The 22942-nt window shown below is 40.0% G+C and overlaps 1 protein-coding gene across 8 annotated transcripts in view; it reads right to left on the reverse strand.

The window, feature by feature from the left end:
• LOC109415818 (filamin-B) overlaps positions 1-22942 on the reverse strand; it is a 198509-nt gene that overhangs the window by 7959 nt on the left and 167608 nt on the right. For 7 of the 8 annotated variants that reach the window (XM_029869278.2, XM_062853062.1, XM_029869279.2 and 4 more), the window contains 3 exons: positions 15769-16780; positions 15482-15702; positions 6076-6224 (listed from right to left, as the gene is read on the reverse strand). In XM_029869278.2, the coding sequence (XP_029725138.2) occupies positions 6076-6224; positions 15482-15702; positions 15769-16780 (1382 nt within the window). Of the gene's footprint in view, positions 1-6075; positions 6225-6340; positions 6949-15481; positions 15703-15768; positions 16781-22942 lie in introns of those variants that run through there. The other variant, XM_029869286.2, reaches the window with a different exon arrangement.

Genomic DNA, 22942 nt, shown 5'->3' on the forward strand with positions numbered 1-22942 from the left:
GGAACTTTGAAAATTATAAGAAAAAAAACACGTTGACACGTTTTTCGGATTTAGAAAACTCAAAATTAAGCCTAGAAAGAAATTTTCTATTCTTACCGATGATCAATTGCGTGCTGATTCAATTTCTGAAGTTATTAAACTTCAAGTTTTAATTCGTTGGATAAAACTCTGCCACGTAGTTTCATGGCAGAACTGATTTTTCAGAAATTCTGCTGGCAATATTTGAACTGCTACTAATGTTGTCCGAAAAAATAGTTTTCAAACGATCAATTTGACCCCAGATTACGGTACGAAAAGCTTCCTTTTTCTTAACTTTATCGGGAGCAACCGCATCGCCGATTAACTGAACTACCACAGGTTCGGAATTTTCTTGCTGCAGTAGATGTGATGAACAGGTTTCATGGTGCGATCGTTTAGAGGTAATCATACCATCTACCAGAGCTACGGCAACACACACGGGCTCGAACTGTCGTCCAAGACGTCAAGATCATCATAGGAAACCTTTTTTCTGTACAGTCTCCCAGGAGATCACTACAGCAGACGGAATCTCAAGTCGACCACGTTCTGATTAATGGACGGTTCTAGAACCTATCATGATACTTAGCTACATCGACTCGACTGGCGATGGTCAAACTGCGTCTAAAACTTTTCGTCATCAATAATGTACGGTACCGGCGAACGCCACGGTACAACCTAGAGCGACTGAAGCAACCGGATGTCGCCTCAGCATAAGCGCAGAATTTCGAGGCAACGTTACCAGACGAGGGCAAGCTTGACGTGGCCCTTCTAGAGGACTGCTGGAGTGCAATAAAAGCCGCCATTAACGACTCAGTCGAGTCGAGAGCACCATCGGCTACGTGGGACGAAGTCGACGGAATGAACGGTTCGACAAAAAGCGCAGAGCGGCTTTCGAAGAAAATAACGCAGCTCGAGCGATAATGCTGCAGCAAGGAACCTGGAAATTTACAAACGTGGAAATTTACAAACAGAAATGGAAACAGCAGACTCGCTCCTTTCGGAAGAAAAAGCGGCACCTGCAAGAAGCGAAGGGCGAAAAAATAGAACTGTTGTGCCGTTCCCAAGAAACACGGAAGATCTACCATAAGCTCAACACATCTCGCAACGGCTTCGTACTGCGAACCGAAATATGCAGGACTAAGGACGAAAGCCTCCTGACGGACGGGCGTGAGGTGATTGAAAGGTAGAAGCAGCGTTTCGATGAGCATTTGAATGGTATGGAAAGCACAGCCATGGAGGACCAAGGTAGCGGGAGAAACAACAAAGCTCACGTTTGAATAAAAACTACTCAGAAGTAAAGTCCATAGAGTTTACTATATGGCTGGTATGGATAAAAAGCTTTCGAACATGTACTATTTTCTTCCTCGCCACGGGCCCCAGCAACTCACGTAGTTCTTCTCGTGATTTCTTTCTGTTGGTTTTATTGGGCTTTTCTTCGTAGTTGTTTTCAAGACTTCTCACTATGTATGATCATCCTGAGAATTCCCTCAGAGATTTTTTCCAAGACTACCCCAGTGTTCTACCTTTAATATTCACCTGGAACTTCTTTTAATGCCATCGACTAGAGGTGAATAAATAAATTAAAAGAGGACAGAAAAAGAGAGAATATTGTGCAATAAATTAAGTAAATACTTCAAATGCGAGAACTTAGTTCTCGAGAAAAAAAAATGGTTCTGCCCAAGAAACAAAACTTGCTGAATAACAGTCTCTTAAGCTTAAGCTTAGGTTTGATTAAGAGTGGTTTGTTCCACTCTTGTACTGCAAAAATGTTTGTTGCGGAGTGTTTGAGATAGCCGCGAAGGGGGTATCCTGGATGTTCAATCGAGTCTGCAAGGAAGGGGGCCTCAGGGATGTTTTTGGTGATCCATGGAAGAAGTTTTATATTCAAAATTTCAGCTAGTTTCTGATACGCTTAAGGTATTCTAGGGCGATTTCAGGGGTTTGAGATTTATTTTATAAGATTTAAAACCTTTTCAAAAACGTTTTTAGATGATTGAGGGGCGTTTCAAAGCAATTTTGGGATCTCCAGAGGCGTACCTGAAATCCCCTAAAACGTTAAAACACCTCTTAAAACCACTAAATCATCCTTAATCCACCGGCGATCTCCGGAAACCCCCTGAAACGCCTCATACCAACATGATAGCTGCAGCAAAAAAAGTTGCAATCAACAGCAGTCACGGCAGCGCAGGTTTCTGTTGCGCACAAGTGATTGTGACGTACTTCTAGCAAGTAATTATTTATTTGTTAGAAGTAAGTGCATCTCACACTCTCCAGCTTGCTCGGAATGACGTTGTATAAAATTCGGATGCCAATATCAAAACTGTGACGGAGTTCTCAAAAAGCGTCAGAAAGATCAAATTCGAAGCTTTTTGATTACCACAAACTCTCGTAACCACCTCTCTGGGCACCTACGAGATGGTGCGGGAAGTACAAGATGATTCGGTCTATCATAAATCATGAATCGTTATTCACTATGTTATGAGAACAGTATCCGGATAACGGTAGGTTCATCTTTGCAGTTAAGATTTATTTATTACTAATTTAAATTTATCAAATCTAGAGCTTGAACAAAAAACTTGTCAACTTATGAAAGAATATGAAGAAGCGTTCCGTCCAAAGTGTGTAACGACAAAACTACCACAAGACCAACATCAAGCGTTTTCCGATTTCTATATGAATTAGATTGTGGCCGAGATTTTGGCGATAAGAAATTTGCATTGCAAAACAACCGATTTGCTGCACCGCTGATCCAGTCCTTCAAGAATCGTTCAAAAATTCTAATGCAGAACATGGCGTTCACAGCAGCTCTGTGAATCCTCGATTCAATTATTTGAATTCAGCGGTGTTCCAAACGGTGATGTGGCACAATTATGTGTATATTTTTATGTGTATGCTCCCGGTTACATAGATTGCATCACTTACCAAAACGAATCTAGATTTATGTACACTCCTTCCCGTGACAACTGTAAAAACTTTCTAGGTTTAATAACCGCATGACTTTATGATAATTGAATTTTATTGGCTTAGTTAGGTTCACTTGTATATTTGGCCACTTCCAGCGGGACACCTAGAACCGGTTCCTGAACACTACCGGTTCAGATATGGTCTGAGATGATTTTCCTGCTCATTGTCCATCAGGTCATCTAAAATTCCGTGGTTTGATGTGTCGCTTGCATGGGTTGGGTACAATTGTATATTTGGCCACTTACAGCGGGACGCCCAGAACCGGTTCGGGAACACTACCGGTTCAGATATGGTTTGAGACTATTTTCCTGCTTACCGCTCATCAGGTTATCGAAAATGCCGTGGTTTGATGTGTCTCATGCAGAGGTTTGATGCATTTTCATATCTGGTCCATTCTTGGGGTACCGTTCCGGAACACCTAAATGGCCATATCTCCGGAACGGCTGAACCGATCCGAACCATTTTCAATAGGAAACAATGGGACCAGATTCCGCGTCGAATGAACCGTCGGTCATTGAAATCGGATGAGGTTTACTGCCAAAAAGTGATGTGAGTTTTTTTGTACACACACATACACACACACACATACACACACACACACACACACATACACACACACAGACATCACCTCATTTCGTCGAGCCGAGTCGATTGGTATATAAGACTTGACCCCTCCGGAGGCTCTATCAAATTTTCGTTTTTGGAGTGAACATATAGCCTTTCGGTACACCTTGGTGTACGAGAAAGGCAAAAAAAACGTGATTTTGGTGTTGCATGCATCACGGCGTTTACTCGACGTTCGTACGGCAGCTAATAACGCAATTAATGCACATTTGAAAGGTTCTGACTTTCGTCTCTGTGATACCAGCAGCGTCTTGGCCGTGATTTTTTCTGCAATCAAGTTCACAGATTGTGAACAATCCTCGGTACCTGATTACGTAATTTATATATGGTCCTTTATGGTGTAACACGCTAAATATAATTTACACGGAAAAAAATACACGGTAATGAATATGATTGAGTACCGGACTGGATTCACAACATTTACGGTTTTCTTTGATACATCGAGGTCTTGAAATTAGTCTATGTTGTTACTGCAGTCATAATTCAAACGCCAACGCAAACGCTAAACGCAAACGTCATAATTCAAAGTAACGGCGAAGGCCGGCGCATCTTGTCCCAAGAGTACTCGCGATTTTGGGCCATAAAATACGCGTTAAGTGTAAAAACGACTTTTTTACGCGCATATCATGAATTTTGCGAGTAAACAAAGAGATTGTCATTTCAAGTTTTGCAACTTTGTTCCGTAACGTCCTCATTGGGACAAAGCCTGCTTCTCAGCTTAGTGTTCTATGAGCACTTCCACAGTTATTAACTGAGAGCTTCCTCTGCCAATGACCATTTTGCATGCGTATATCGTGTGGCAGGCACGAAGATACTCTATGCCCAAGGAAGTCAAGGAAATTTCCTTTACGAAAATATCCTGGACCGACCGGGAATCGAACCCGTCACCCTCAGCATGGTCATGCTGAATACCCGTGTGTTTACCGCCTCGGCTATATGGGCCCTCAAAAATAATAAAAAATGTAAAATAATGTAAACATTACATGCGAAAAATTATATTATCAGGGAGATATTGAGGTGGGTCGTTTTACCGCGGTGACGCGTGTAAAACTAATTTATCATACTGAATAATGCAATGAAATTGTTCGTTTTCGTGCGCCTGCTTTTGCCGTAAATTAAAAACGTTCTTTAGGGTTTGAAATGACTGCAGTAGCGCAAAGCCAAAAATTGGAACCTTCTAAATGTGCATTAATTCGTTTGCATGGCAGCGAATAAGGTCGAGTAAACGTCAAATCACTTATTTCTTGGCGTGTTACATTTGGCGGCGCATTTTTTCACCGTTCGAACTGTACGTTTCAGCCCATAAATTAAAAACATACATAGTGCTAAAAATTTTCAAAAAACCATAACTTTTCATCTAACATATAACGTTATTTAAATAAAAAGCTTTCAGCAAAAAGGAAGAAAAAATTAAACTTTAGGATGCCGGAAACTGGAATGGATATTTATATGTGTTTCATAGCTAAAGATCGAGTCATTCCTTAGGGGCACGTTTTTCAGCGGTCTCCTCTACTACGACAATTTAACTTAACGATATCAACTCAAAGAGTTTAATTACATGTGAAAGTCTTGAGTGCTTTTAAGAGTTCTAACAAAGCTTGCGGCGAGAAAAAAGATCGGTTCAAATGGTAGCGACCACGTAAAGCTTATCGGAATAAATCCTAGAGGCAATATCACAAACTTGGCTAGATTTATCTAAGCGCGTCCTAGCGTATGACCTCCAAATTAAATCATGATGGTAACATCACAAAAAATGTAACCTCAGATCTAACTTACCGTGGGATCACAATCACCTCAACCCTAGGCTGTCCAAAAGATCATGCGACCGAGATGCAAGAAAAAGGGGATTCTAGATTTTGCTCGGACAAATTAACCGTCTTTGCCATTGTAACGGAGACAGAGTTTATTCTATAAAATAACCTGAAGCTTCACTAGAAACTTGGAGATTTTCGAAAGATACCGTTATTTCTAGCGAAAATTATCACTTTACACAGTTTTTAGCCCCCAGTTATGTCAAAGTAAGTACGACGAGGAATTTCAACAGTCAATGATACACATTGAAATTGTTATTGCAAGTGATGTTGATGTTGTAAATGTAGAATACCATTTAATTGAAATAATTCTACTAACGGATAAAATTGATCAGTCAGTGAAGTGGCATTGTAAGAGCTGAAAATCTATGTCAACTTGAATATAGCATACTTGCCATTTTTTGGTTATTTGAGTTCGATGCAATCGCAAAGAAAATATTCGCATACAATTGGACATTAATTTGCATCATGAAGCAACCCATAAATTTGTAAGGTTCTATAAACATAGCACATTTGTATATGTGTTCCGTAAAATTTAAAGTAATACAGAGAATAAACAACTCTAGCATTTTACATGACCAGGATATTAAAGTCATATTGCGAATTCACCGCTCCATAAACACGCATTTGTAAGGTTCTTTTAGCTGAATAAACTTACCTTCGCCGAATACGGGCTGCCCACGGTCGGTTGACCCTCGACGGAAACGCTGACCCGGTGTTCGCCGACGACCCGCGGCACGAACTCTGCCTTGAACACGCCATCGGCCGTTTGCAGAACCTGCGCCGGTACCGAGTGTCCCGATGGTCCTGGTTGGTGATGGTTGACGATTCAAACACGGTGCAGGCGGTTTATATGATTAAACGTTTTTGTTTGTAGGGAACCGAAAAGAAGTGAACGTATGTCGTCGAAAAGGAAAGCGCAGTTTGTAGTCTTGTTTAATGGGGGCGTTTTATTGCAACTCGTTTCTCATATTCAATACAAATTCAATCCAAAACAAACGGTTTTTCAAAAGTAAATAAAAATATTCAAACAAGTGGAAGAAGAAAATAGTTGGAAAATAGTCATGCTGTTAGTCGAAAGGTGAGATTTGGAAAGCGTTTGGGTTAGATTGCGGTCTATAGGTAGCGTATTCACTAATTATTGCATGTTTCATGCTATGGCCCATTTTGTTTAGAAACCTCAACCGATTTATAAGGGCGGTATTGCATTTGCAAGTGGTCAGTTTCTTGCAGGTTTAGTCTCGTGGTAGTTGTAACCGTTAATCGAGTGAATTTAATTAACAAAAGATGGCATTGTAATACTAAATACTCGTTAGTGGTTAAGTTCCCTTTTTTAGTAGTGTTGGTAACCATTAACAGTTGTTTATTTTACTCTATACTTAAAGAGATAAATTAATAATGAAAATATTTGTATATATAGAAAATATTGGTCTTGAACTTTCGATCTATCATCTCTTCCTAGTAGACAGAGGGGGGCGATGAACAACAACTTAGTTCGAGCTTAGGTCTTAGTACAAAAGTCTACGTCGCCCTGAAATATACATGTAAATAAGAAAGGTGAAGAGGTTTGATCAGAATGGGATTGTTATCAGAGCTACACACGCTGTGAGGATCGCAAAGATAGGTTCAGCTGTTTGGGAGAGAATGGTTGTTGCTCGATTCAAAAATATCGTATAACGTTAGGACAATGGAATGTTGCGTTTGATAAAGAAGAGTTACCATACTTTTGTTTACTTTTGGGTACCGTAATCTGAAGGGTAGTTGGAGCTAGCGAGGTGAAGTTGAACACTATGGGCTCCATCGTTTTGTTAATCATTAATAGTTTTGACTCATCCAAGACATGTAATGTATTACTACCCAACATTTTCTTAAGATCTACTGGATCTACCATCATTTGTGTTCACTCTGTTCAAGAATTTTGGTCACGTCCATTAGACCTCGCAATGCTACTAGCAACTTGATATTGTGGTAGTCAGACATTCCGTGAAATACAAATGGCCTCCAATGCACTTTTAAGTTTGGTTTACGATATCTACATACTGTATCATGCTATACTGCTGATGGAGCCTCAGAGCACAACTATAATGCTTATGGTACATTTCTGGGATATTCCAGGCTTTCCAAACTATGCTGAATTTTCCGAAGAATTCTTAAAGAAGTTCCTGGAAGATTTCCTGCAGTATTTTCTGTAGGAATTCCTTGAAAAATTTCTTGACGAATTTCTGGAGGAATTTCTGGAGAAATGCCTAAGAGAAATCTTAGAGGAATTCCTCGAGTAATTTCTGGAAGATTTCCTGCAGGTTCCTGGAGGAATTCTTCGAGGAATTTCTGGAGATGTTCCTTAAGGTATTCTTGGAGGCATTGCTTGAGGAATTCTTGGAGGAATTCTTGGAGGAATTCCTGGAGAAAGTCTTGGAGGAATTCCTGAAGGAATGCTTGGAGAATTTCTTGGCAGAAGTCTTGGAGGACATCCTAGAGAAATTCTTGTGAAGGGATTCTTTGAGAAATTCGTGGCAGAAGTTTAAGAAGAATATATGGAGAAATACATGGTAGAATTATTGAAGGAATTCCTATGGATGAATTCCTGCAGCGATTCTTGTAAGATTTTTTGGTAGAATTCTTGTAGGATTTGCTGGTAGAATTTTTAAGGAATTTATTGAGAAATTCCTGGAGGAATTATTGGCAGAAATTCTGGGAGGATACATGCTGGGATTCTTTGTGGAATTCTTGGCGAAAGTCTTGGAGGAATTCATGTAGGATTTTTTTTTCTATCTGTATTAACGAGATTTTTAGCCCTAGGCTAGTTCATCTCGGGACCCACGCTTTACTTCCCTTCCGAAGGAAGTACTCACATTTTGCGAGCTTGTCGGGAGTGGGATTCGATCCCAGGTCCTCGGCGTGATAGTCAAGTGTTCTAACCATCACACCAGGTCCGCTCCACATGTAGGATTTTTTGGAGGAACTTCTGGAGGAATTCTTGGAGGATTTCCTGGAGAAATTCTTGGAGTAATTCCCTGGAGGAGTTTTAGGAAGAATTTCTGGAGAAATGCTTGGGGGAATTCCAGGAGGGATTGCTGTAGGTAATTTCTTAAGAATGTCCTACAGATTTTTCTTGAAATATTTCCTCAAAAATCCCTGGTGAAATTCTGGTAGCCATCCCGAGATAATCCTTGGTGTAATTCCTGAAGTTATGTTTGGGGATTTCCTACATAATTTTTGAAGGGATTTCTGGGGGAACTTTAAAAGAATCTCCGGAGGAATTTATGGATTATTGCCAAGAATAATATCTGGAGAAATTTCTGGAGGATTTCGCGATGGATCCAGGATGGATTCATGAAGGATTATTTCGAGGTGTTCTTTAAGAAATTCATGGAAGGGTTCTTGGAGAAAGAACTTGGCAGAAGACTTGGAGTGAATCCGTCGCAGGTGAAACCATCGCCAGAGCCGTCGCCAACCAATCAGAAAGCGGAAGTCCGACGTTTTTCCTATTTCCTGTTGACAAGCACCAGTAAAGATGGTACCTGATTCGTCGCAATGATTCTGAGATGCGCACTGGAAGTTGGCGACGCGTTGTGAAAGCAACATGCAATATAGAGAAACAAGAATAGAACCTGTGGACTTTAAACGTCTTAATTCCAGAATAGTTTGGATGATCAGATCTTCAAGTGAACATAGCAAAGTTATGATAATTGCAATCGCAAGCTCTTGTTATTTTAATTGCGCAGATTGTATTCGGCTAGCATTTGCTCCAATGAAAATGTGCTTAGATATTAAGGTTTTGAGATCCATAATTCATAAAACTATGAAGATCATTTGTGGATGCATAAATAACAACTTAAAGAGATTCTCGTTATATTATGGGATACAACAGAAATAATCGTGAAAGATTTACACCGATAAAGTAAAAGATACAAGAGTAGAGCTTGTAAAGCATGTAGGTCTTAATCCCAGAATAGTTTGGATGACCTAGATCACCAAGTGAATGTTGCTTAGTTTTCAGAATTGCGCTCTTAGGTTCTGAGATTAGCATAGATTATATTCCGCGAACATTCGCTACAATAAAAATATCCAAAGATTTACAGATATTGCGAACCATACTTCTAAAAGCATTGGGGTTCATTTTGATGCCAGTGGACACCCAACTTGCAACATATAGAGATACTCGTAATATTATGAGGTGCAACAGACACAATCGTGAAAGAATTATGCCGATAGACTGAAGAGAAACAAGAGTAGAAACTGTAGACCTTGAAGGTCCTAATTCCAGAATAGATTGGAAAGCCTGGAATATCCCAGAAATGTACAAAAAACATTATAGTTGTGCCCTGAAGCTACATCAGCAGTATAGACTACTTTCCACAAATATGTTTTACAATTCACACATGATAAAATATGTAGATATCGTAATCCAAACTCCAAAGTGTATTGGAGGCCTTTATATCTGACGGAATGTTCAACTACCACAACATCGAGTTGTTTGTAGCGAGGTCTAATGGACATCAACGTGACTAAATTTCTTGAATAGAGTAAACACAAATGATCAGAAGGCCGGCTCCAGAGGCACGTTATCTTCCATTTGGGACATTTGTGCCATCGTGTATAAAATTTGGTTTAGAATGCTGGATTTGTAACACAAACTTCGGAGTACTTTGGAGGCCTTAGAATACCTCTGGGATGAAAACTTCAATATACTAATGACACATTGCATTTCAAGGATCAGTCAAAACTATTAAAGATTAGCAAAACAAAGAAATTTGAGGAAAAACATGAAGAATTTATAAAAAAAAATTTAAAAAACCACGTATTTTCGGCTCCCAGCGAAAGGGGTAGGTACCATGCATTTCTTAACACAACTATTCCCTATGACTATAAAAAAGAATCCAAGGTAAAATGTTGAAAACAAAGAAAATATTGCTTTTCTACCAAAAGAAGATCGTCCCGGCTGTTTACGGGTTAAACTACCTGGAATTATCAGGGAATTGCACATTCATTATTCAGTTCCTGGGATTTCTGCAGGAATCCATCCCAAAACTTTCCTTGGATTCCTTTCAGAGTTCCTTCCGTGGTTTATCTTCGAATTTCTTCTGGGCCATTTCGCCAGATTTATTTTTTTTAAATCGAACCCACTCAAAGATTATCAATAACTCAGAGTTCTAAAAAATCTCAAAAAAATATTTGGGATTTCTTTACGAATCCTTTCAAGGACACCTTCAGAAACCCCTTCATGCATTTATTCAGGAGCTTCTTCAGGGATTCTTTCAGAAATTCCACAAGGGACTTCTCCAGGTATTTCTCCTTCGTGAATTCTCCCATGGACATCTTGCAAGGTTCGAGCTTTGTTCCAAGAATTCCTCCCATGATTCCTTCAGAAATTTTCACAGATACTTCTGCATGGACGAATTTCTCCTGGAATATGTCCGTAGCTTCCTTCAGTGGATCCACCATGGATTGCTTCAGAGATTCCCGGTCAGGTTTTACCATACATTCCTCCGGGAATTTCTCCTGGGATATCTATAGAGGTTAATCCAGTGATTGTTCCAGTACTTTTTTCGAGGGTTCCTCCAGGAATTTCTCCAGGGATTTCCAAAGGAATGTCAACAGAAATTCTTTCAGGTATGTTTGCAAGTATTCCTTTCGAGATTTCTTCAGGGATTACTACATATACACCTTCAAGAGTTCTACTAGAGATTGCTCCAATAATTCAATCTGGAATTATCCGAAATATTTCAGTAGGAATATCTTCCAGAAACCCTTACAGGACATTTCACCAGAGGTTGACTAAAAATGAATCCAGGAGTTCCTTAAAACATTGTACAATCCATTCTTCGGAGTCCATACAAACAATAATTTGTCCAAAAATTATTGCAGACATGGATTCCTGCAGAAACTCTCCCAGGAATTTGTTAAGAGCGCTTTCCTGGGATTTCCAAAGAAATTTCTTTAGGAACTCCTCCAGAAATTAATCCAGTTCTTCCTCCAGGGACTGTTTCGGGATTTCTTTAGGAGTGCCTTTAGAAACTATTTCCGGGATTCCTTCAGGAACTGCTACAGCGATTACTCAAAGAGTTCCTCCACGAACTCTTCTTAGAGTTCCTTCAGGATTTTCCAAGGATTCCATCTGAAATTTCCTCTGGAATTATTCCTGGGATTCCTTCAGGAATTTCTCAAGGGATTCCGCCACGGTTTTTTCTGATATTGCTCCAGGAATTATTCCAGGATTTCCTTCACAAGTGTCTCTAGAGAATGTGTTTCTAAAGAATCCTCCGTTAATTCCTACAGGCATTCCTCTAGGATATCCTCCAGGGATCGCTCCACGGATTCCTCAAACAATTTCTGCAGGGCATAACTCGGAAAATCCTTCTGTGTTTCTTTCTGGAACAACTAATTTAAAAAAAAATCCTCCATAGAGCCTCCCAGGAACTCTTCTTAGGATTCCTACAGCAACTCTTTCTTGTATTCTTCAAGGAACTCCTTCAGGAATTAATTCAGTACTTCCTCCAGGGACTGTTAATTCCCCTAGGATTTTTTTCAAAGATTTCCTTGAAAATTCCACCAGGTGTTCATCTAGAGATTCCTCTAGAAATTCCACCAAAAATTTCTCTAGGGATTCCTCCAGGAGTTCTTCTGGATATTCTTTTAGTAATTCCTACAGGCATTCCTCTAGGCCTCTAGTATACCTACCAGGGATCCCTCCAAGAACTCCTACAAGAATTGTTTCAGAGATTCCTTCAAGAAATCTCCAGAGTTTCCTCAATGTATTCCTTTACTAAAGAGATTCCTGCAGTAATTGCTTCCAGGATTCTCCCAAGAAATCCACTAGGAATTCCTACACAAATTTATCCAGGAAATCTTCAAGTGATTTTTTCCAGAGACTCCTACAGGAATTCCTCCAACGATTTCTCCAGGAACTACTTTGAGGAAGCTTCTTAAAATGCCACCTGGAATTCTCCTAGACATTCTTCCAGGAAATTTTTCAAGCCTTCGTCCAGGGATTCCTCTTTGAATTGCTGCAGAGATTCCTCCAGGAATTGCTTCAGGGACTCCTCCAGGAGTTTCTCCTGGGATTGCTTCAGGAATTCTTCCTGGAATACCTCCAGAAATTCATTCAGGCATTCCTCCAGGGTTTCATCCAGGAATTTCTCCAGGGTCTCGTCGAGGAATTCCTCCAGGAATTTCTTCTGGGATTTCTCCAGGAATTTCTCCAGGAATAAATCAAAAAAATCCATCATAAATTATGTCAGCAATTCATCCAGGAATTTCTCCAGGAAACTCTTCAAAAGTTCTTCCAGGATTATCTCTAGGAATACCTTCTAGAATTTGCTCAGGAATTCCTCCAAGAATTCTTCCAGATTTTCCTCCAGTAACTGCTGCTGGGATTCCTCTAGGAATTCCGCTAAAAATTCTTCAAGGAGCTTCTTTAGGGGTTTTCCAGGGATTTCTCTACGAATTTCTCCAAGGATTCCCCCAGGGATCCCTCAGAAATAACTTCGAGGATTTCTCCAGGAATGCCACAAGAAATTTCTCTGGAAATTCCTCCAGGTATTTCTCAGGGGATTTTTCAGAAATTTCTCACAGAGTTTTTCTAGAGATTCTCCAAGAAATTCATCCAGTAATTGTTGCAAGCATTCCTCTAAAGATTCCTCCAGGAATTCCTTCAAGAATTCCTCCAGCAATTCCCAAAGGAACTCTTCCAGGAAATTCACCAGTTCTCCAGGAAATTCGGGACATCCTTCAGAAATTATGACAGGAATTTTCCCAGAAAAAAATCTGGGTTTTTTTTTTATAAACTCTTGCAGGAAAATCTCCAGGAATACTTTCAGTAGTTTTTCAGGGATTCCTCCAGGCATTTCTCCAGGAATTTTACCTGAGATTCCTTAATGAATTGCTTCAAGGAATCCTCCAGTTATTTCTCCTCTAATTTCTCCAGGGATTTTCCCAGGGATTCCTCCAGAAGCTCATCTAAGGACTCTTCCAGCAAATCCTCTAAGGAATTCTTCCAGGAAATTCTCCAGGAACGCATACAGCAATTTTAAAAAATAATATAAATCTCCCAGAATTCCTCTAGTGATTTCTCTAGAAATGTATCCAGTAATTATTTCAAGAATTCCCCCAGAAATTCCTGCAGGAATTTCATCATGGCTGCCTTCAGCAATTCCCACAACCTCTAGGAACTCCTCCAGCCATTCCTTCAGGAATTCCTCCAGAATGTCACTAGAAATTCCTCAGGAAAAGAAAAATAACAGAAATAGAAATATAATTCCTCTGGAGATTCCTCTAGAAGTTCATCCAGTAATTCTTTCAAGAATTCCTCTAGAAGTTCCTCCAGCAGTTTCCACAGGAATACCTCTAGGAATTCCTCCAGGCATTTCTCCAGGATTTTATGCAGGGATTTCTCCAAGAACTTTTACAGGATTTCCTGCAGAAAATACCACAGATATTTTTTAGGAATTTCTCCAGGAACTTCTCCAGAAATTGCTCCTGGACATCCTCCAGAAAATATGTCAGCAATTCCTCTAAGAATTTTCTCACAGATTCGTCCGGGAACTTCTCCAGGAATACTATCAGGAATTTTGCAGTGATTCCTCCAGACAATCCTCCAGGAACTCCTCCAGAGATTCGTCCAGGAATCGCTTCAGGGATTCTTCCAGGAACTCTCCAGGGGTATTCCCAGAGATTCTTCCAGGGAATTTACCAGAAATTCCTCCAAGGGTTCTTACAGGAATTCCTCCTGGAATTTCTCTAGGGATTTTTTTTTTATCAGATATTTCACCAGCAATTTCTCCCAGAATTTCTCTGGAGATTTCTTCAGGAATTCCTCCAGTTTTTTTTTCCAAAGATTTCTTCAAGACAAATCATAACAAAACGTTTAAAAGAAACCTCCTGAAATAATTCCAAGTGAACTCCAGGAAAATCCCATGGAAACTACCAAAGAAGTCTTGGTATCCGAAAATGTCATGTGCAACTAAATATTACAAAAATCCCGGTTGGAGCTCCGATATACTTTTCAGAGATATGCGGATGGGATTCCCAATAAACCCTCTAAGAAACTCTGGGGAAAACTCCACGCATAACTCCGAGAGTAATTGTGGGAATATCTCTGGAAGAATTATGAAGAAATCCCAGGAGCAACTTTCGGAAGAGTTTCAGGGATTTTCCAAGGGCAAGCTCAAAGAGGAATTTTGATAAAATTTAAATAGAAGAATTTGATATAGATTTTCGAAAACAATTCTGGTTTGATTTGAAAGCAAATTTCTGAACCAATTTCAGAAGGAAATCAGGAAAGGAAGATTTGAAATTTCAAACTTCTTTCAGAATTTCCTACAAAAACCCAGGTTTATATCAGCTGCTCCTGTTTTTTTTTTATTTCAGTGTATCATCAAGATTTTTACTGAAATCTTTGCATCCCTTTATTGTGAGTAGCACCTTCTGGAGCTAGCTACTCAAGCATTGTAGTGAATACTATGATACTACTTTATAAGCAAACTATTTGTAGTGTGTTCAAAAGTTATATAATAAAAGATAATAGGGTTAAATGTTGATACTTTTAATTCCAACTACATAAGTATTTACATCATATAAAAAAATACGTATTCCGATCTCAACTGTGAGGTCGTCTTCAGTGTCCCGTAGTTACGTGACTCGACTTGAACTCTTTTTTATCAAATGCAACATCCCATTTACTAAACATCAATTTTTAAGGAGTCTGATAGTTCAAATCAACTGTATAGCCAAACGTGTGCCACCATGTACCTTGGTGCATTACTAGGCAGCAGGTGCTTGGTGGGCAGTTAATGTTCTTGCAATCAGTTTGGGGTGCTCTGCGCAATACACGAAACAGTTATGTTCTCTATCTATCCAATTTTGAATGCTGTACATAAGGAAACACTTTTTCGAGGGAATAATTTTGCGCAAAAGGAGAAAATTCAGCAGGAAGATAGCCGAAAGAATAGAAGATAGAAGACAGGTGTTTGCCAAACAGGTACATCTGAGATTCTAACAGTAGATATAAGGGTTGGATTATACAAATTTACGTTCTATTTCAAACAAGAAAATCGACTCCTTACCTTCGACATTGACTTCGATGTCCTCCAGTCGGCCTCCGGCGTGGTTGATGATGAGCGAATTCGGCAAATGCAGCGGACCGGGTCCACCGAGGGACACCTGCGGTCCCGTCGTGCCACCGTTGATGATCACCGTGATGGGGCACCCGGGAACAAGCATTTTGTTGAACGATACGTTGATAATGTGCTCACATGGCTCGGCGGGGACAAACGACACAGCGAATCTAAAACGGTAAGATAGGGTTCGTTAGCATATGGAAATGAAGTTCTGATGGTAGGTTATCACTTACTTGGCATTTCCTTGCGGATGCACCTGGGTGGGAATGTTATGGCCTTTGGCGGAGATGGTGATCTCCAGATTTCCTTCGCCGGCGTCTCCGGCGTCTACGGTGAACTGTACGGGTCTACCTACGGTACCTTTGGATACGGATCCAACTCCGACCTTCGTCGCGTCATAAGACTTGGCAACGAAAGGAGTTCCCTGCACTGGGTAACCGTTGTACTCGACGTTGATTGTGTGAGCTCCGACATTGTTCGGAGTGAATTCAGCCGTGAATCCTGAGTGGATATCACCGGTCACTCTTACCGGTAGCTCTCCCTGTGGACCGCGTACACTGACAGCCAGTTCAGCGGCTCCTCCACCACTCACGGTGATGTGGAACGAAGCTGGTCTGTTCACCGGAATCAATTCCAAGTTTGACAGGTTGAGCAGCACTCGACTGGTATCGGCTACGGAGCATACAAATGGACATCCAATAACGGTCTCTCCATTGAATTTGATATCGATCAAATGTGGCTTTGCTTGCTCCGGAGTGAACGATACCAGACATCTACCGCCACCAACGACTTGTACATGATTTGGGACTTCGCCTTCGTTGATCGAAATTTCCAGTTGGCCTTCGCCGGCCGCACTGGCGTCCACCCTGAACTGGCACGGCTGACCCACCACTCCGCCGTTAACATCCGTAACCTGTATCAAGCTCGAATCATACACCTTGGCAATCAGTGGTCCTCCAACGAGCGTAGTGCCGCCAATCGAGGCCTCAATGATGTGCGTTCCGACTTCGTTCGGGACGAACTCAATCCTCACTGCACCGTTGGCCGCCTCGTGGGTGACCCGCGCGTTGACCTTGCTCTTGCTGGGCGAAAGCACGGTCGCTACGCAGTCACTGCCTCGGATCGAAGCTCCAGGAGGCGGCAGCACCTCAAAAACCGCCGGCACATTGGCCGGCACCAGCCGGGTGGATTCACCGAGAGCCGTCAGCCCCGGTGAGGACATTATGTTGATATTCCACGGTGAACCTGCGGGGGGAGAAGTGGAAGAGAGAAAAAGTGTGCTATTAAAATTTGGTATTCATTCGAAGCATTAGCTGTGCGATTACATAGTCCGATCCGAACCCAGCCAAATGAGGTAAATTTGTAGCTAGCACGCTGGTAGGCTGAAAACAATTTCCTAAGTTCACGAATCGGTTGCACCTTAATTATTCAGATTGTGCAATGTTGGCCGATTTTGTGGTCCGCCTAACCGGACTGCAGTGAGCTGCACCCGAATGCGACTGACGACGCTGGCGCGGGTGGCGGTCAGTGTTCGAACGTAAAGCCGATTATTTTTTCCTCTGTTTATGAAATTTGTGAATGCATAATGAAAACTTTCACGTTCAACCGACACGGTTTTTTGATCGATGCACTGCGCGGGGTCCGTTAGCTATGTAGGAAGCAACATGAATATTTATTTCCCATAACTAATTATCGATGCTGAAGCATAAATTGCGGCATCAGATTAGCTAGAAACGGCTTGAACATTTTAGTTTTAGACATTCAATTTTTTTAACAATTATCTTGAGGGAATAAAAACTTGAAAGGATTAGAAGCAACTACCCATGATGGCATAAAAGATGTAGACCTATGAAAACTGTCCAGATTCCTTTTTGAACTTCCTTTCGGAGATTCAGAAATGAGAGAATGCCATCTGTCGATTACTCATGAAAAGCCATCTTCGAATTTTCCAGGAATAACTTCCAAGGACTCCTCCAAAGAATTCCTTCTGGGGATTCTACGTTGGGGCAGTCCATAAACAACGTGATCATTGTAAGGAGGGGAGGTTGGGCAAAGACCATGGTTCGTACATGGGGGAAGAGTGTTATTATTATTATTATTATTATTATTATTATTTATTTAACTCAAAATTTGGAAAGAGGGTAAAGCCCCTTTGAGTGATTTCCTCAATTCCGAAATCTTTCTCAAAAAGGCACAAAACCTCTTTTTTCTTTTCAAAAAACATTATAATAATAACTTAAAACTAAAGGCTCACACGGCAGTGAACCATAGCAGAGCCGGGGACAGGGGGAAGAGTGTTAGGGTATCCAAAAAAAATGACCACGTGGTTTATGGACAGCCTCTTTGGATGCCTTTTGTGGATTTTTTTTGTGGTTTTTCCAGGGAATTTTTCAGAAGCTCCCTTAAGAATTCCTTCAGGATTTTCAGGAATTCGATCTAGGGATTTCTTCAGGACCTCCTGAAGATTCCAGAAGAAACTCTTGAATGGATCCTAACAAGAAACCTGACGGACTCCCACAAGAAACACATAGAGGAGTTAAAAAAAAAACTTATGAAATATTCGAAAAAAAAAATACTTCTGAAGGATTCCCAAATGAATCTCCAGAAGGTGTCAGAAGTGTAGACTAAACTAAACAATGATACAAACGAACCATATTTGCTAATATTCTTCAAAGACTAGTAGGCATTACACAGTGGTTCAAAGAACCAGATTTACGAGGAAAGATGCATTCCGCGTCTTCAAATGAGTTTTTAGACGCATATGATATTCTACAAAGTTATTCTTAAAAACAAGGCCCTCATTCCAGTGTACATGAAAGTTAGGGTGGCCCATATTTTTTTTTTTTTTTTTTTTATCTGTATTAACGAGATTTTTAGCCCTGGGCTAGTTCATCTCGGGACCCACGCTTTACTTCCCTTCCGAAGGAAGAACTCACATTTTGTGAGTTTGTCGGGAGTGGGATTCGATCCCAGGTCCTCGGCGTGATAGTCAAGTGTTCTAACCATCCAACCAGATCCGCTCCACACCGGTGGCCCATATTATCAAAGAAATTGGAAATCAAACTTTTTTATTTGCAAGAATAACTACATATGTACATTCTTCGGGAAAGTTGTAGATTTCAATTCCGAGTGAGTTTGCTGAAGACAGTTTTTATGTAGCTTTAAAATTGACCGATCCAGAGATATTTTTCTGAATAAGCTTAGGGTGGTTCAAGAAAAACCGTTTTCTGACATTACCTTTTCCAGTTCTGATTTATCATCAAAGTCGCCCAAGAAACATTTGTAGAGCATTTTAAGTCGCGTCTTTTCGTGCGCTGAGATGGTCGTTATCTCTTTCGGTTCAATAGTTACAGGTGTTTTTCTTTAAAAAAAATCATAGTTTTCGAAAAGGTGATATGACGGGTTGGGGCAAACAAAAAATATCTTTTGCCCGCATTCAAAAGAAGAAATGTTGTTATAGAATATATAAAAAATCAGAGAAGTGTTATTTTTGTAACTCAAGTAAAAAATACTTGAAAAGTGCCTATTTGTTCTAGAAAATCATCAATATCTTTTGAACGGAATGACGTAGCAACATTCTCAGCGCACGAAAATGCGCTTTTTTCGGTTCTTCGACTACTTTGACGAGAAATTTGGAACAAAAAAGATAAAGCAATAAAACGATTTGTTCTAGCGTCACCCTATGAAAACTATGGGAAAATGCCCCAAATTTGGTCAAAACAGTTTAAACGCTTTATCTTTTTTGTTTCAAATTTCTCATCAAAGTTATCTAAGAACCATTTTTAGAGCTTTGAAAAACGCGCCATTTCGTGCGCTGAGAATGTTGCTACGTCATTTTGTTCAAAAGATATTGATCATTTTCTAGAAAAAAAAACAGGCACTTTTCAAGTATTTTTTACTTGAGTTACAAAATCTGGACCACCATAATTTTCATGTACATTGGAAAGAGGGCCTTATTTTTAGGAACAACTTTGCAGAAGACCATATGTGTTTAAAAAATCATTTGAAGGCGCTGAATCGTAAATCTGTTTCGTGGACCATTGTGCATTGTTCTGTATCTTTGAAACATTTAGATTGTTCAAACTCTTATGAAACTCATTTTTTGACACTTGCATTCCTTGTAGTCATTATTTGTGCTATAATAAGTAAAGCTACCTAGTCTAACCCACCCAGATTCGTGAATATCTGTGAAACGCAGAGCCATTCCAAAATACTGTTGAGATATTTCAGAACTACGAAACTTTTCTATAACTAAGAGCTTTCAGCTAAGGTGAAAATATGACGAAGCCACATCTCGAGCATAAATCTGAAGGCAAATATGAGACATTGCCGAGGATAAGGACTGCAGCCACGAACCAAGTGCTGTAGTGAAGAATTGTTGGTTCAGTTTTATTCAGTTTTATTGTTGTCATCTCCAAATAAATAAATGTAAGGATCAGGGATGGAATCATTCATTTGCAAAGAGTAACATTCACTTGTTGCTATCTCAGTTCAGAAGCATGCTATCAAAAAACAATGTATTGATGAATTTAACCTTGTAGTTTTATCTGAAAGTTTGCCGAATAACATTGGGGTCACACACGCATACCAAAGTCGTGAGCGAGCTGTGAAAGCAACTTTCTACGCCGTGAATGTAAATTACATTCACGCTGTGGAGAGCTGCGTTTGCTACCTTCTGTAGACTTCAATATTGATGCTACCCTAGTACATTGTTCTACATACAAAGTTTCAGGTAAAACAAAAATGAAAAAGTGTTCCATACATTGATTTTTGCTACGATGTTTCTGAAACGAGTTAACAGCAAGCAGAGAAGAGAAGGCCATCTCCAGAGTCAGAAACTGATAAATATTTCATGCTGTTGGTCGCGACACCTAGCGGTTGAAATCACACTTTTTACACGAAAAATTTCAGCCATGTTGACACAAAAGAGCAAAGTATTTCGGAGGCAGGTACACCAACTCAAAAAAGATTGTGTTTTTACTTGAATGTTTTTCGAGGACACAGTCAAAGTTACTTATCTTTTAAAACCGTAAATAGGGTATACGATACAATAGTGGTAGGAATATGTATAATATCATTATGATAATTGAGAAAAAAATGGTAAAACACCTTTATTATGCTCTATAACAGCCTGCAATTACAAAAAATATCTGTAGTACGTCTACCATATTATTGCAATAGTGGTCGAAACAAGCATATCAATGCTCTCAATGAAACAAAATTTGGAAAAATAAGAGAACTAATTATCGATATGACGTCATCAATTCATTAATTTTGGTTATACCTGAAAGTAATCAATACACTTTGAGCCATGCAGTTGTTTTGACATTTATACACGATGGAAACGAAATTGGCAGAAGCAAAATAAAATGAGTTGATTTTTGACTCCTAAAATTTATCACTTTTCGAATGGTCGGTTTGTTCTGAGATGGCCTTCTCTTCTCTGCAGCAAGTGAATGTAAGTGATTGCAAATGAATGATCCCATCCCTGGTAAGGATACAATCATTACGGTTGGTGATGTTGTGTAACTCAAAATATCAAAAAAAAAAAAAGATATTATTGTGGCTGTAGACTCCGTGTTGCATGTTGTCCATATTTCAGGACAGTATATACGATTCTGAATCTCGTGAAGCTATGTCGTGGTTTCTAATATTATTCTTTGAGATCCAGTAAGTATAATAGTTTGAATGTTCCCAGCCGATCCGATGATGTCCATTGAGCATTCAGAAGATTTACTGGACATGATAGATAACAAATCGCAGCTTTGTATAATGAAGAAGTTACTATAACATGCGTATACTTGAGGTCTAAACTCAAGAACAATTTGTATGACCTAGTATATCCCGACTGATGTGATACTGTCTTTCAAGCTTTCTGAAGAATTACTGGACCTGATAGATAACAAATCGTAGCTTTGTATAGTGAAAGAAGTTACCGTTACAACCGTAGACTTGCCGGGGCCCGTGGCGCAATTGGTCACACGTTTGCTTCATAAGCAGATTGGGTTAAGCAGTTCATGGGTTCGATCCCAGCCCCGGCAGTTTCGTCAGTTGCACTTTCCCCTTGAGAGCAGCTGACACTGACCCTCTTCTGAACCCATGGCTGAAATGGACCCGGATACTTGGACATCGGCGAACTGCAACCCTTAATGGACCCCCAATCGGACTGGAAATAGAAACAACCAACAGCCACACATCAACATCCTCGTGCTCATCATTCTACCATGATAGGGTAGAAAGTGAAAGCAGCGCAACGGCAACCAGTTCGATATAGTATAATTAGAATATAATACATTTAGGCACTGTACAAAGTGTAAGTACAGCTTCCAATTGGAATAGCTCACGCAGGGCCCTAGTGGACAATAGAGCTGTAAATTAGGTTAAGTGATTGAAGAATAAAAAACCGTAGACTTTAGGATTTAAACTCAAGAACAGTTTGGATGAATTGGGTACGATATCCAGAAACAATATTCTGCATCATATTCTACCCTTTCAACAGCATGAAGCACCAAAACGAGAGCGTAAACGAGCACCACCAGAAGAGCGTAAACTCTATAATAATGCTAGGAAAAATTCCGGCTTCAAAAACTTAAGTAACAACTCCATTATTGCACTCCCGACCTTTTTACTTTAATGGTTTGGATGTAAATCCAGCACTCTATTTTCGATGTTCGATGCACTCAATGTTTGCAGGTGCTCCAATAAGAAACATCAGAAAACGAAAGTCTTCGCCAAGCGATCCAGCCCACTTTTGCAACTTGGGGAAACCCTCAGCCATTTACCGGCGGGGAACATTCGATAGACAACAATACAGTCTTGTTTTGATTTCACGTGCCCAGTCGACCTTTCTATGCTGCGTGAGGTTGCTTCTGTGTATTTACATATCTGTGTCAACAGTTGATAATTACACCGATGGGAGCACTTTTACCTTTTTGTTCACTTGCTGTTCGTTCATTGTTCACACGTTATACACAGTGTGGAACACACGCATGTTAGGGCGATTTGCCATTTTCTCATTCTTTCAGTTCTCAATTGGCCCCGTATAGAGAAGGGTGAGGAAAATGCGAATCGAAGTGATGCACAGAAAGCTGCATTTAATTCAAATCTCGACATCCTTGGGCATAAAGTATCTTCATGCCTAGCCAGATTGCCACACGATATACGAATGCATATCCCAAGTAACAATCAGCATGCCTTGAAGGTTTATTCATGTTTTATCCCGGTTTTATACAAGCATGTGAAAAAGCTAGCTGTTCTCAATTAGTTTTATGTGGTAGTTTTTTACTTTGAACCTTTGGCGTTCCATAAAACTAGCATATAACTTCTGCTATAAACATCGTCATTTAAAGACTTGCAAGTGGTCATGAATTGGTTTTGTTACTAATTATATGCCATTTCGATAAAACT

The sequence above is a fragment of the Aedes albopictus genome, chromosome 2 (assembly GCF_035046485.1).
Source record: "Aedes albopictus strain Foshan chromosome 2, AalbF5, whole genome shotgun sequence".
Classification (NCBI taxonomy): Eukaryota; Metazoa; Arthropoda; class Insecta; order Diptera; family Culicidae; genus Aedes; species Aedes albopictus.